This window comes from Wyeomyia smithii, chromosome 1, assembly GCF_029784165.1.
Source record: "Wyeomyia smithii strain HCP4-BCI-WySm-NY-G18 chromosome 1, ASM2978416v1, whole genome shotgun sequence".
NCBI classification, from domain to species: domain Eukaryota; kingdom Metazoa; phylum Arthropoda; class Insecta; order Diptera; family Culicidae; genus Wyeomyia; species Wyeomyia smithii.
Genome location: NC_073694.1, coordinates 149,587,118 through 149,601,222, shown reverse-complemented (window position 1 = coordinate 149,601,222; position 14,105 = coordinate 149,587,118). Strand labels below are relative to the sequence as shown.

The 14,105-nt window shown below is 35.0% G+C and overlaps 2 protein-coding genes across 6 annotated transcripts in view; both read right to left on the bottom strand.

Moving 5' to 3' along the window:
* The window catches only part of LOC129722047 (cellular tumor antigen p53-like), a 55,536-nt gene extending 53,378 nt beyond the window's left edge, over nt 1–2,158 (bottom strand). Inside the window, exons 1-2 of one of the 3 annotated variants that reach the window (XR_008727544.1) lie at nt 888–1,021; nt 643–735 (exon numbers count right to left, since the gene is read on the bottom strand). Coding sequence is in view for 2 of the 3 variants with exons in the window: in XM_055675257.1 (XP_055531232.1) it covers nt 643–735; nt 888–916 (122 nt within the window). In the remaining variant the exon portion in view is untranslated. Of the gene's footprint in view, nt 1–642; nt 736–887; nt 1,181–1,916 lie in introns of those variants that run through there. The other 2 variants (XM_055675268.1, XM_055675257.1) reach the window with 2 other exon arrangements.
* Nucleotides 2,159–9,506: 7,348 nt separating this feature from the next.
* LOC129726784 (uncharacterized) overlaps nt 9,507–14,105 on the bottom strand; it is a 31,263-nt gene continuing 26,664 nt past the window's right edge. For all 3 annotated transcript variants that reach the window (XM_055683882.1, XM_055683874.1, XM_055683891.1), the window contains one exon: nt 9,507–13,261. In XM_055683882.1, coding sequence (XP_055539857.1) covers nt 13,017–13,261 — 245 coding nt within the window. In that variant the 3' untranslated portion in view covers nt 9,507–13,016. The remainder of the gene's footprint in view (nt 13,262–14,105) is intronic.

The following is a 14,105-nucleotide window of genomic DNA, read 5'->3' as shown; positions in this document are numbered from 1 at the left end:
AATACTGCTAATTTGACAAAAGGTGAAAAATACTACGAACGTTAAGAAAATAGTAAAATCATGAAAACAGTCTAAATATATATTTACCTTAAAAGTTTGTCCATGTATAAGCAGGGCGCAGGTGTGAACAATTTAAGGCGTAGAAAAATCGTTGGAAAAAAAATCTTACTTCGTGGCACATAAACTTTCTTAAATCTGATATTAATATAACTAACAGTTTTTCGCTTGTAAAAACTTACGTGAATTTATTAATCAACCCGAAAAAAAACTCACCAAGACAGAATAAATGTCTGATGAAAAAATGAAAGAGGTCGGTTTCCTATTTCCAGCTTGTCAAAATGGCGTACGTGTGTTTTGCAATTAGATAACTTTTTTTATCATAAAAGAAGTTTAAAATAGGTATAAACAAATATTCCCGCATTTTCAAAAGATCAAGAGATCAAGATCATATAAGATCAAGTAATACTGAGCTCATTATTATTCAGTATGCTCGTATAAAAAATATGGGTACAGAATAATGTAGCACTATCTACATTAAGTAAAATACAATAAAAACAAGCCTCCCCAGCTGGTCTCGAGGTACGATGCTGGCCTAACAAGCCGAGGCTTTGCTTTTTACAATATTCTTAAAAATATACTTACGAAGTCTGGTGCTGCTGATCGTAGAATTGAGCGGTCTCTTGCGTAGCAACCATTTCGAGAGTTTTCCGCACTGTTAGAAAACAGTTTTGTTGACTGAAATATACAAACACATTTTTTAAAATGTAGTTGAAATCATTACATCCTGCAATAAGATAATTTAAGAATGTACAGGATGATGCAATCTTCGTTTCAAGTGAACCAATTTAACATTGATATTGAAAATATGAAATATGCTATCGGTTTACCTAGTGATTGTACAATTAGGAAAATACATTATGTCCTTGTAACTTCTAATTTAATGTAACAGGTTTTACACACAGGTCAGGAAAAAACAGGTAATTTGGCCATACAACACTCGGTTGTAGCTGCAATTAAAATCAAACTGAGCCCATCCTCTCAAGTAGGATCAATCATATACCCAAAGGTGGACCAAAAGCTTCCTCCACGTCTTGTTATTATTGTTACTGTTAACTGGAGAACTGAAGGCACGGCCAGATCTCAAACCTCATTGGATGTGCGTTCTTTAACTTGTATACCTATAGACACTGCCCTCGACTACCTCCTAATATTCTGTTTCGCACTACAATCCTTTTCTATGTATTCATGTATTTAGCATGAATCATCAACAAATACATAATAACATCATATGTTAATGTATTGGGATATCAGCTTGAAAGTGGTACCATAATAACCATATGCGAACATTTACTACTGAATTATGATCTCCCAATACTTGAACGTCTCAATCGCCTCGAACACACGAGACCGAAGTAAGGCAATCATTTAGGTATAAAATTTTCTCAGGTTTCTTTTCGCCTAGTGATAGTTAAGGATTTTCTTTACCTTTTGCCCTCCTTCGCTATCTTTTCGCTGCTCAACAGAATTTCTTATATGTATATGAGTGTGTAGGTGAATCGTTGCAATATCTGATGAGGCAAGTTTTTTATGCTCCTAACATCGACACAAACGAATACGTACATCGAAAACAAGACAAAAACATCCTCTGCAAAAAGAAGAAATACCTGATTTGGAGGAAGCAAATGAAATACTTGTGCTCTTGGCGTGATCGCAAATAAAGTGGATTATTAAACTTTTTTAATAAGCAGTGTAAAAAATAACGAACAAAGTAAAGGACTAATTTGAGAATTAAACCTTAATACCAAATGTTACTCTTGATACCTGCAAGAAACTAATCCTAACCTCATTTATTTTGCACAACTTGTTCTAAAACTGCCATTTTCATAGACCCAATCCAAAATATATAAAATTCTTACCGCAATGTACAACGTAACTGGCCGGAAATAGCCACCGACTCGATCTCCGCAGGCCTTTTTCAGTCAAAAACCGTATATTTGTTAGACTTTTCAAAGAACTAAAAACGGTAATCTGAAGAGGTGTACAAAACTACACCTATTTATTACTTATACTACATATAACTTTACTAATGAAACTTCACAAATTGTAACTTTTTTATCTAACGGACAAACATCAAACTATCAACCGGTTTGTACACAGCCACGAACGAAACAGGGAAGCTGTACCGTGCAGGGTTGCCACATTTAAATCTGTGTTTTCCCTTGAAAAAATCTGAACATCTGTATCTGGAACAAAAATGTCTGTAAAAAAAATCTGTGTTGTTTAAACACAAAGAACTTTGTATTTTTTGAGTTTTTATGGTACATAAACCAAATTTTTAGCTTAAAACGTGTGAGGAGTTGAAAATATGTTCAATTTGCTCAATATTTGATGAAATAAAATTTGGTTTGTTTTTAAAAATTAATGTCAATATCGAAAAATCTGTAAATCTGTACTTTTCGACGAAAATCTGTATATCTGTATATACAGATTCTGTACCGTTTCTTTGGCCAAAAATCTGTAAAATACAGATTAATCTGTACATGTGGCATCCCTGGTACCGTGCCGTGAATGAAATGATCAGGCGGAATGAATGAACCTCAAGCTGACAGCTTGCCCCCGATTTTATTGCAGTTGCAGTCAGGGTTGCCACATTAAGTTCAGTTCACTCGTTTGAAATAAGAACTTATCTTCTACACTACTCGGCTAAATATCTGGATCAATGTATGTAATAAAAACGCCTCGATATCACATAAAATTAGCATGAAGAACAGAAAAATAAAATAATACGGCAATATGAATGTGAGCCAATATTACAGTCCCAGCAGACCTTGGGGCAAGACACTATGGATATATTAAGAAATATTTTCAATATTCAATATTACAAAGTATTTATCGTTGCATTTTTGGGCCCCCCTCTTTTTATATATTTATAGCTCATTGACGTTAGAGTTGCTGAAATTTTATCGATATTCGATATTATCGATATTTGCTCGTCGCAATATCAATATTTGTGACCGATATTGGAGCATTTGATATTATCGATATTTCGATATTGCGGCACGATATTGCGGTCCGATATTCTCGGTTGCCATCAGGGGAGTGCTGCCGTCAAAATTTTGCCTACCAATCATAAATTAGGGTGGCGACTACCGGGAAAAACCGGGAGAATCAGGGAATATCAGGGATTTAATTTTTCGATCAGGGAAATCAGGGAATATCAGGGAATTTAATAAGTCATCAGGGAAAATTTCAAATGCTTGGGATTTTTTACGGAGTGATTTCTAAATTGGATTTATTTCAATGCATTTGATGTGGACGGTCACCAGCAACCCTGCAACAACGCTCAATAAAAAATTTGTTCCAGGTAGAAGAATTTTCCTGGGAAGTAATTTTCTAGAAGAACCCATCCATTTTAGCATAGGCTTTATTTAACCCCTTCACCGCGGCGCGGAGTGACAGGGTTTTCCTCGATAAATGACCTTCAAACTCTTCTTACTCAGCAACATGCACAATTTGCATAAACTCTATTGTAACATGTCGGTTTGTTCTCCAACCGTTTTAAATAGTTCCATCGTTAAAAATTTCATGTTTATTTGTTAAACTGCAATTAAAGTTTAAATTTTAGTTTAATTCCCGCGGGAATGGATTAGAGCATTGTAGCACTGATGATACCTTGTTCAGGGTTCATAACGGTTAGACAATGCAACTGTAGTGACTTTGGTGACCAGGATGTCAATAAATAGTGATTAAATTTTTTGAAAAGTTTTGATGTCATTGAATAGTGCGCGAATTTTATTGTAATTACTACGTTTTTATATAGAAACCAGTGGTTAGACAAGATTTTTTTCTTAGGTTTCTTGCAATTGCCTCCAAACTATTAACGCACCTTCTAACATCGCCTGAGCAAGCTTCACCATCGCCATTGTCATATTCCAGTAATTAAAAATGATGATTACTTACTTGCAACCAATTAACAGAAAACTCGAAGACTAGCTCAGTAGTTTGAGTGTGTTCATAGCTCGAAATATAATGAGTGAGTAGTGGGTTAATGTTATCAAATTTCTACCCCGGAATTTTTACCAGCAGAATTAATTGAAACTAACTTAAATGAGATTAAATCTATCATTGAAATTTTCAAAAATATAAAAACACCTCGTCACGATGTGATCTTAAACATTTTAAATAAAGTTCTTGAGAAATTCTCAGGAATTGTTTCAAAATGAATATTTCGCCAAATTATTGGAAATGTAAAAAAAAACAATTATTTAACTGATCCAACCCGAATTCCAAATCTGATTGATATTCTTGTCAAAGCAGGTGTGTCTCAAAATAGTTATTTGACAACATTGTTCCTGTGAATTTTAGTGCCTCAGACGTTTCGGAAATGCCTCAAATCTTCAGAGACTTCAATAAAATTTTAACGTAAGTAAACGGAAAAACGACTAACATGGCGAACAATTACTTTGCGGTCTTTTGACGCACTTCTGCATTTACCAGGGGCATAAAAATGAACAGGTTAAGAAGCTATAATATTTCTAGGGTACTTATTTGAGCCGAAGGACAACTTTTTTTCACTTTTGTCGATCAGTGTAATTTTCATTTTCAATTTTATTAAACTGGACGTGTTTCTTAACAAAAAAAAATTTTTGTTCAAGATTCAAGTTAGCAAAAGCGAAGCTAATCTTACTTACAATTACTGGTGGGAATTTTAGCAGGAGCCAGTTTAAGTCTGATCCATTTTAGTTTTGACTTTTGAGATTTAGGTGTAAAAACCTATGACAGTCGTAACTTTAATCAGTTTAAAATAAGTTTGAACAGTCAGGGAAAAAAATTGAAACATCAGGGGAAAATCAGGGAATTTATTTTTGGAAATTGAGTCGTCACCCTGATAAATTCATCATGGCATCAAAATTAAATTTAAAATGCTTACACACAATATAAGATATTCATTGAAAGTGCACATTATACTAAAAACAAACGTTAAGGCTTGGTTTCTCCATTGATAAATATATTTATTCGAAAATAGGTCAATAGCAACTAAAGGACGTTTACTCTATTTCAGCTATTTTAAAGCAAACCAACTAAAAAGTAGATACCAGAATTGTTGGTACTAGAATCAATAAGTGGTAGATGAAAAATGTAAGCAGTTCGACAGAAATATGGTTGCCATATTTCCATTTTTATTGACAGCATGTATAGAGCGAATTTCCAGATATTTGGATGTGGAACTTCTCAGGGCAATAACCACCACATTAAACCGATCAAATGCGATGCCTTGGTGTTTCAATAAAGAATCGGTGTTACATAAGCGATAACATGAATGTTCAGGTAGGATGCTTCAGTAACTGTCTGGTGATTATTCAATGGATCAGTGACGATTAGGAGACGTGGCTCACGAAACGTCGGTTTAATCTGATTGGAAAATGCACCTTACAGCGATCAGCAATCGGCCCGATGTCCTAACGGACGAGATGAAATAGCAAACACTTCGCCGGAATATTCAATACTAAGGCATGAAATATGCTGAACGCCAACGCGACCGATCGGGTGAGATTCTTGCCGTAGGTTATTGAACAACTCTACTCACGGCTGTTTATTAACCTTCGGCGAGAATCTCGCCCGATCGCTCACGATGGCGTTCAGCTTGTTTCAGGCCTAACTGAAGGCCAAATAAAAAAAAATCAAATGAAAAATATCGATAAATATCGATATTAGAACGCAATATCAATTTTAATATCGATGTTGTTCTTATTATCGATAAAACGAAAATCGATATTTTATTTTCAATATCGACAATTGACGTTATATTATCGTTGGAGAGTTGTCAATTGACAGATAAACGATAAATATCAAAATATATCCGGAGTGATTCGCGATTAGGGCTCAACTAACAAAATGTAAACAAATGGTTTTATTACACTATTGGTATTGGGACTTACGAAATTCATGGCAAGAATCCTTTCTTTTGTATAAATCGATAAAATCATTTAAATCCAGCTTTTAGTGAAGGGCGATGAAGCAGTTTACTCAAAACAAAAGATACTTTGGAACTAGGCCCTTTACATTGTTTTGAAGCAACGGGCTTATTTGCGAAATATTTCGTAAACAGGCGATAGTAAAGGGCGGATCAACTTTTGTTTTCAAAATAAAGGCGCATTTGAAAGGGCGCAACTGGAGAAAAAATAAAAACAAGGCGAAAGAAAGATGGGCGTATCTCGTTGTCAGAATGCTTTAAGGCGAAATAGAGGTGGGCGAATCTCGTTGTCAGAATGCTTTAAGGCTCAATAGAAAAAGGTTAGAAGAAAAGTGCAGATTTAAGCCATAAATGCACAAATTTAATGTAGTATTGTTAGGAAACTATAAGCCAGGTATATTTTACGTCGATTTTTGGTATTGATGTTAATGTTAGTCACTTCCTTTGAAATTACGATTTGAAAATGTACTTGCAAATTTTCAAACTGATATTCCCCAATGTTTATCTTTTGCCAGTTGCGCCTTTATCGCAAATCACTCCGGATATCTATCGATATCGAGTAATATTATCGAAATATCCTTCATAAAAATAAAGGTGTCCAGCCCCTAGCAGCAGACTGTACAGTAGACGACGGATTTCATTTTTTGCTCATGTTTTCAATTCGCGGGAAATCAAATCAAATGCGTGTTAACACTAAAGTCAAAGCTAACATTTTTTATAGCTCAGAAAAAAACAAAACACAAATTCTGGAGTACCTTGAGATAAGATCGTATGTCCAAACGTAAACAAAACGAGTGAGAGATGATTTGTGCTTGTAAAGTACAAGGGATATAACTCTCACTCGTTTTGTTTACGTTTAGACATACGACCTAATCACAAAGTAGTCGACGCATCCCTGGTAACGATTGTACTCGACGCATCCCTGGTAACGATTGATGCAGTCTACACACTCATGATATGGAACGCTGAAACTGAGATTTTCTTACTCAGCTCAACAACTGACAAAAGCCTACACTCAAAATATTTTTCACGTTATGATTACCGGAAAAGTTATGTGAATATTTCCCACTGTCATTTTCACGTAGATTTTACGTGATTTTCATTTGAGTTCATCATGATCTGGTGAGATGATTTATCCTGTGAATATTATTCAGTAGACATATGCGTTTCCTGTGATTTTCACGTAGAATTTAACTACCGGTAAAGTGAAAAGCATTTGATTAACGGATAGTTTCTACGTTTTATAAAACGTATTAATTTCGATTGTGGTTTTCCAAATTCTTAAGAGAGAAATTAGATTTCAGAATTTTTTGAAATATGTTGCTAGATAAATCGCACGGGCATGCAAAATTTCCAATTCGCAAATGGATTGAACGACATAAAAACTGACAAATATTAAGACATTCACCGTCGATAATTACTGTTAGCTGCTACTATTTATGTTCAGGTAACTCCTGGATCTTTGAACTGAATCCGTACAAAATCTGTGAGCTAAAGATTCCATGTCGAATTATGGTTTTTCTAAATCTCACTCATTGGCAAGCCATCGATGAAATCAATTTTATGTTCAGAGACCGAATTACACAACAGCTTCGCCATTTTAATTCTTGTATATTTTCGCACGGAGAGTTCATTCTGTTTGACGTTGCCAAGTTCACGTAGATACTACGTGATAAAACATAGTATGCATGTGATTTTCACGTAGATGTTATGTTTGTCACATAAATCACGAAAACTGACAGAAAATGAATAAGTACAGGAAATTTCACGTAACAAAAACGTGAATAATACTTTGAGTGTAAGGGGAGACATCTGGCTCCTTACTCTTCTTCCTCATCCACCTCGATGATCCCTGTTGTATTTTTCGTAAGTGATGCCATTCACTCGGAAAATACTTGAATGTTTTTAATGCTTTCATCAGCATTATGCACAATTCCTCCTGCAGGCGATTGTTTTACCATCTGAGGGTTACCGGAGAATCTGCATATTTATTATGCTTAAAATCAAACAATGATTATGATTCATTCATTGACCCATCTGAATTGTACTCTCCGCACAAGCAATATGCCTGAACAGGTATGATCCGAACTTTATCAAGAACGATGAAAGGGTTTTCACAGGCCTTAGCCGCGCCTATGCTATTGCACTGGATTTCTATGTGACATATCTTTGGCTCCGTTGCAATTTCGAACCCACAGTGGTCTCATAATGTAACATGTTATTTTTTGGGTCATGAAAAGGTGTAGATTTTAGATATAGATCATTGCACACGAAAAATAACCTCACTTTTCTGACTTTTCCCACGGGTTTGTTTACATGGTGTTAGATTTTTTTAATTCAGTTGATTTACTTTCGAGTCGCTTGAAAAAGTTAGTCAGCGTTGTTCTCTCTCTCTCTCTCTCTATCTCTTCCTATCTCTCTCTCTCTCTCTCTCTCTCTCTCTCTCTCTCTCTATTTCTCTCTCTATCTCTATTTCTCTATCTCTATCTCTCTCTTTCTTTTTCTTTTTTTCTCTCTCTCTCTTTCTCTCTGAGTATCTCTACTACCTGGCATCGCAATGCCGTTTTTACGCTGGGTAAATTGAAAATCGTGTGCAAAAATTTCATTCAAAATACGTTAAAACACTACCGACATGTGTCTTGTGGTGCCCCAGTACCTAGCATGAATATTGCCGTATTGATGTTTCATTGATATCAGTGCTTGGTTTGTTAGTGACGGGAGTGCCACATAGCGGGAACATTACCACCAAGGATGGCAGGTCACTTTTTCAAATGTCTTCACGTTCCGCAAAAAAAAGTCTTCACCTGTCTTTCCTTCTGAGATGGCTGGAACCGGCAAACCGGAAACTGTTGACAAAAAAAAGATCGCGACCCCTGGAAAATGCGGTTCCACATATTTTGCAGTGTCTTCACATATTTTCCAATGGATGTCTTCACCGCAGCTTAAATGTCTTCAAATTAATGTATATCTTCCAATGTGGCATCGCCGAGAGAGAGAACTAATGGTTCTCCATATTCGTTGGGTAGATACCACAGAGAACAGGAGTTCATCTTATTTTCAAAAGATGTGTAATACTTGAAACCGTCATTTAAACTACTTACGGTGTGTATATTACACAGACTGTGGGAAGACGATACTGCTTTCACCACATAGATGGTGGTAAATAGTAAAATTTCATGAAGTGCATATTATTTAGATATGCCTTTTTAGATCATATACCGTTTATCGTATAACTACACTGATTTCGGACACCTTGCTGCAGATTTTCTTGGGACGAAATTGGCACAACTGCGACGACAATAGAAAAATAAGACAGTTACTTGAGTTGTTTCAGGAAAATACTACGCAATCATTAGTTTTTTTTTTCATTGATTAGAATGGTTTTGATAGAAATGCAAATAATAAAAAACAGTCTGTTTTTTTGTACTAATTTGGTCAACAACAGATGCCAATTGAACATCCTTCCTCAGTACAACGGTGAAAACATGAGCCATTTCTAATTAAGTTCAAGATTTATAAAAAGTACATCATATTGGATATTTTTAGATGAGTTTTATTACAAAAATTAACTCCGATAATGTTGTAAACCTGTTCACTATTGTTTCACTCCTTTCATCCGTTTGTTTATTGCAGTTGTGCAAGTATATTCCTGTTATTATGTTGTTGCGATTTAATTTGAATATGTAATCAATCTGCTCTCGTTTATCGCGCACGGGATGCCATGCTAAACTAATAAAGCTTCTAGAATATCAGCGATTGCTTGGAGATTGATTCATTCGCTAGATAAAGTGTTTGGCATTCCTTTTTTTTAATACATGCCGTAAATTATTTTTTTTTTAATGTTTTCTTTTTTGCAGATGTCAAGCAATAATCGTAAAAAACACTAGCGTTGTATTATGCTCTTAACTACTAAACAACGAGAATCGGTTTTCTGTTGATTTGAAATGTAGTTTCTAAGGGATTATAGTGCTTTCGCCTAGTTCGGAGGCTTGTTATTGTTTATAATCTATGTATTACGAAGGTACATGCAGATTTCGATTAATACTATCACCTGACTGACTGTAGAGCATGTTTATTTTGACTGCGACAATAACCACGAATACGTTTAGCAACCGTTAATGACGTCTTCTCTATACACATACCTATGAATCTTTACACAAACTGTACGACAGTTTTATTTTAAATCTAAACGAGTTCAATATTCTTAATTATCAACTCAAATTGGCTATATGCCTCGTATGAGTTCTTAGATTTGTTTTTTTTTCTAAGGTTTCTTCTTCACTTTGCAAATATTTTCTAGAATATATTTTAATATCCATTTATCTCTACATCAGTGGCGATGCCCCTTGGTTTGTTTCTGTGTAGGAAGCTGGTTTAGCACACAAGACATCGTCCATTATAGTAAGCACTAGTTGCATCGGCATAGTATGTTAATAATCATGTATACATATACTGTACATATATGGTTACAGGGCAAGATGGTGAGATACAAGTTAGTCCAGCAATGATGATACATTTAAGAGAAAATGAATAAATAATATTCCAGCGCTATAATTTCCTATATTCAAGAAACCGCCAAAATTTTACAGAAAACACGCAATTTAAACTTGATTTTGGACATGTTCACCAATTAAACAGCATTGTGTACCATGTTAAAAAACGAAGATGTTAAATGTTTATATAGCATACCATACCATAAGATGATCGCCTTTATTCTACATTTCGATTAGAAGCGGTTTGATCAAAATTACCATTCTGAAATTCGATTCGAATTACTCTTTCCTACATTATTCTTTTCTGACATTTGTTTTCGTTCGAATGAAATTTAAGATAGCTGCTCGTTCGCTTTCTATTAGTTAAGGTTAAGAGGCCCGAACAATCAAAAGCTCCAAAAACTGACGGAAATCGCACTTCCAGTATTCTCAGAGCACCGCTAGGAGCACCGGATGTTTCGATCAACATTTGATTAATGCAGAAGAGAGGTGAAAGTTTCAATAATTACGATGCATTATAATTATAACTATGCATAACTTTATTACATCCACGTTTCAATGATGATATGATAACCAGGTTCTCTTTATTCTTTTCCTAGTATTTTTTAGTATCGTTTCAGTTAAAATATTATGATTTTTTACATTTCGCAGCTCTCCAAAGATACCAAATACGATGACAATGCATTTTAAAACTTCGAACGAAAATAAATTTGTTGTCAAGTTAATTTCAGTAAACAGCCCGCGATTGGTTGATTGTATGTGAAAAGTTAGAATGAAACTGTGTAGACTCCATGGGGTAAAACCGAAGCAGCATTGGTTCATCTACAATACATTCAATTGAACAACTTAATTCCGGTAATTCCTGTTTTTTTTTTGGAATAGAAATCATTCCTAAATAGAATCCACCTTCTCATTGTAATTGACGACTGAAAATTTTATGATGGAGCTGTAAAGAAACCACAATTGGCCGACTTCGAATTTTCAAAGGCACAAGACACAGAAAATCCAGTGCGTCACCTGTGAAAACACCTAAGGTCTTAACACAATGGATACGTTGCGGCTGCGTTTGCGGCAATTTTACAGTTATCCCATACATTTTCTGTCAAATCAACGTCAACGCAACGCAAACGTATCCATTGTGTTTAGGCCTTTACTCATGCTGTTGTGATGCAAACATCCTCCATGAAATTTCGTAGGATGGAAGAAGCGCAATATTCAAAGTGTTGATCTCAAGTTTAGCTTCTCTCTGCTAATTGATGTTGCTATGAATATCTCAAATCAATATTTATTTTGCTCTGTTAAATCTCGCCAAACATGTGAAAAGGGCCCATGTGCCATATGTAAACAAGCCAAATTTTCTCGTTTTTTGATCAATACAAGCGAAATCTGCCCTTACCAATAAGATTTATTGATAAAAGAATTCACTCTTTATCAAAAAATCTTATTTGTACGAGTAGAATAAGCTTGTATTCATTGAAAAACGTGAAATTGTGGCTTGTTTACATATGGCACATGGGCCCTTTTCACATGTTTAGCGAGAAATGTAACCAAATATCTATCCAGCTTTTTAGGCGCCATAATGGCGCATGCTATAATGCAAAGTTTGAAATAAATTACTCACCCTTTTGACAACTCTGCTTGCGTCAGTTTGAAGTCTTCATGTATTTTATTAAAAAAACTAGATCTGCCAACATTTGTTTCACTAATTCTTCAGGAATTCCACAACTGACGTAAGCAGAGAGGTTCGCATATTACGAACAAGCATTTAAGCGACCGCCATTATGATGCGTAAAAAACTGGACAACCTATACAAAACGAATTAAGGAGTAAATAAAATAGAACACATATTAAAGCCAATGCTAACAGAATTCGGATAAAATCAGACACAAGACGAAACCAGTTGCGCTAAATACGAAAAAATGTTATTAGTGTTTAAAATGAAGAGATGATTGTTGTATTAACAATATATGTTTGACAGCTTGAATCTATGGAACCTATAAAAAAAGGCTGTAATAGCGCAAAAATTAGTACAACTTATAATCTAGTTACAAATAATAGCAAACTGCATTGGGTGCAATGAAAAACAAATTCATAGAATCCGTTTTGTCGATATTTGTTTGCCTGTTTCAAAGCGTATTCAGTGCCCGACAAGGTTCTTTTGTCACTTTTACTTACCAAGAGCTAAGTAGAATTTTACTTAAAGCGTTGTATTGCAAACCGCAATCTAGAATCTCGTCTATTTTTTTGCATGTAAATGTTGATATATATATTTTATTGACGAAAAAAAACCTAAGCCTCACTTTGAACATACATAATCTTACACAAAAAGAGCAGACAAGAAGCTGAATAAATTCGATTAACTTAATATTAATATACAGGTTTGTTTTGAGGACACCCTCATTAAAACTGTGTACAACTCTCCCATCCGCCCCGGCCTACCTTTCTATTTTCAAGATAGCAAAAATGTTACTTTTCTTCCACAAAGTATACCGAATGCATACAGTTGGTGTGCTGGATGATTACTATTGGTTTACCTAAACCGATGATGCTCACGTGTGCACTAAACCACGGATATCATTCGTATTTGGTGACTGCAGCATTTGGTCCGTACAGATATCCGTCCCGTCTAGCATTTCGTCATCCACGTTGTCCAAAAAGTCCCCTAGAAAGTTGGCTGACTCGACAGTCATGTCTTCGAGAGACTTGACGTGCTCGCCAACCACTTCAAGTGCTCGCTCCAAATCCTCTTCCTCCTCCTGGGTGGATTCAAAAGTGGGAGCGCTTTGTTCTTGCTCTGCAGAAATAAGAGAAGTAAATTACTAATGTTTCAATCGAATAGTGGGAGATCATATATTTGGAGACAAATAATGTTGATTTTAGAAAAAAAAAAACAGTTTTGTTTTATGCATCGGCCATAGTGAATAAAATATACAGAAAACTTTGCAAGCTAATTTTATATTTTTCGTCTTATGACTTCATTTTATGTTTTGTAAAGCAAACAATGTATGTAATTTTACGAGAATACGAAAAATAAACGATAACAGACAGTATGACTTAGACCTAGAAAAAAATATTCTCATACAGACGGAACTTGAACCTGTATTCTCCGATGTCTCCAGTATGAAAGTACTGGAAAGGTAATATCCCCTAAGACCAATATTACCCTCTACTATTGTGTCCCCTTCCTAGCAACTTGATTAGTATGTGTGTAGTCGGAAACAATTTCATGTAGTAACAAAGCCAAGAAACGTTTAGCGTATTACAAGTACACTGAGGTCTCTTTTTTACACGGATTATTTTTATGCGTTTTTTAAACGCGATTTTTTTACAATAAAGCCGATTATTTTAAAGCGATTTGAAAGATTATTTGCAAGCGGTATCAAATAAGTTTAGTATAAGTAAATCAAATGTAATCCTTTAAACGCGGTACAATCAACCACCTTAAAAAAACCCAGTGTACACTGGATTCTTTTTTTACGCTATTGATGCGTCCGCGCAAAATAAATGCGTAAGAAATTGCGTAATTTTGAACAAATCGTGTAATAAAAGATCGCGTTGTTTTGACAAAATTTTCCGCTATATGGTAAGTGTGTATTTATGTGTGTATGTATGGGTATACAAATATATACAAATATTTT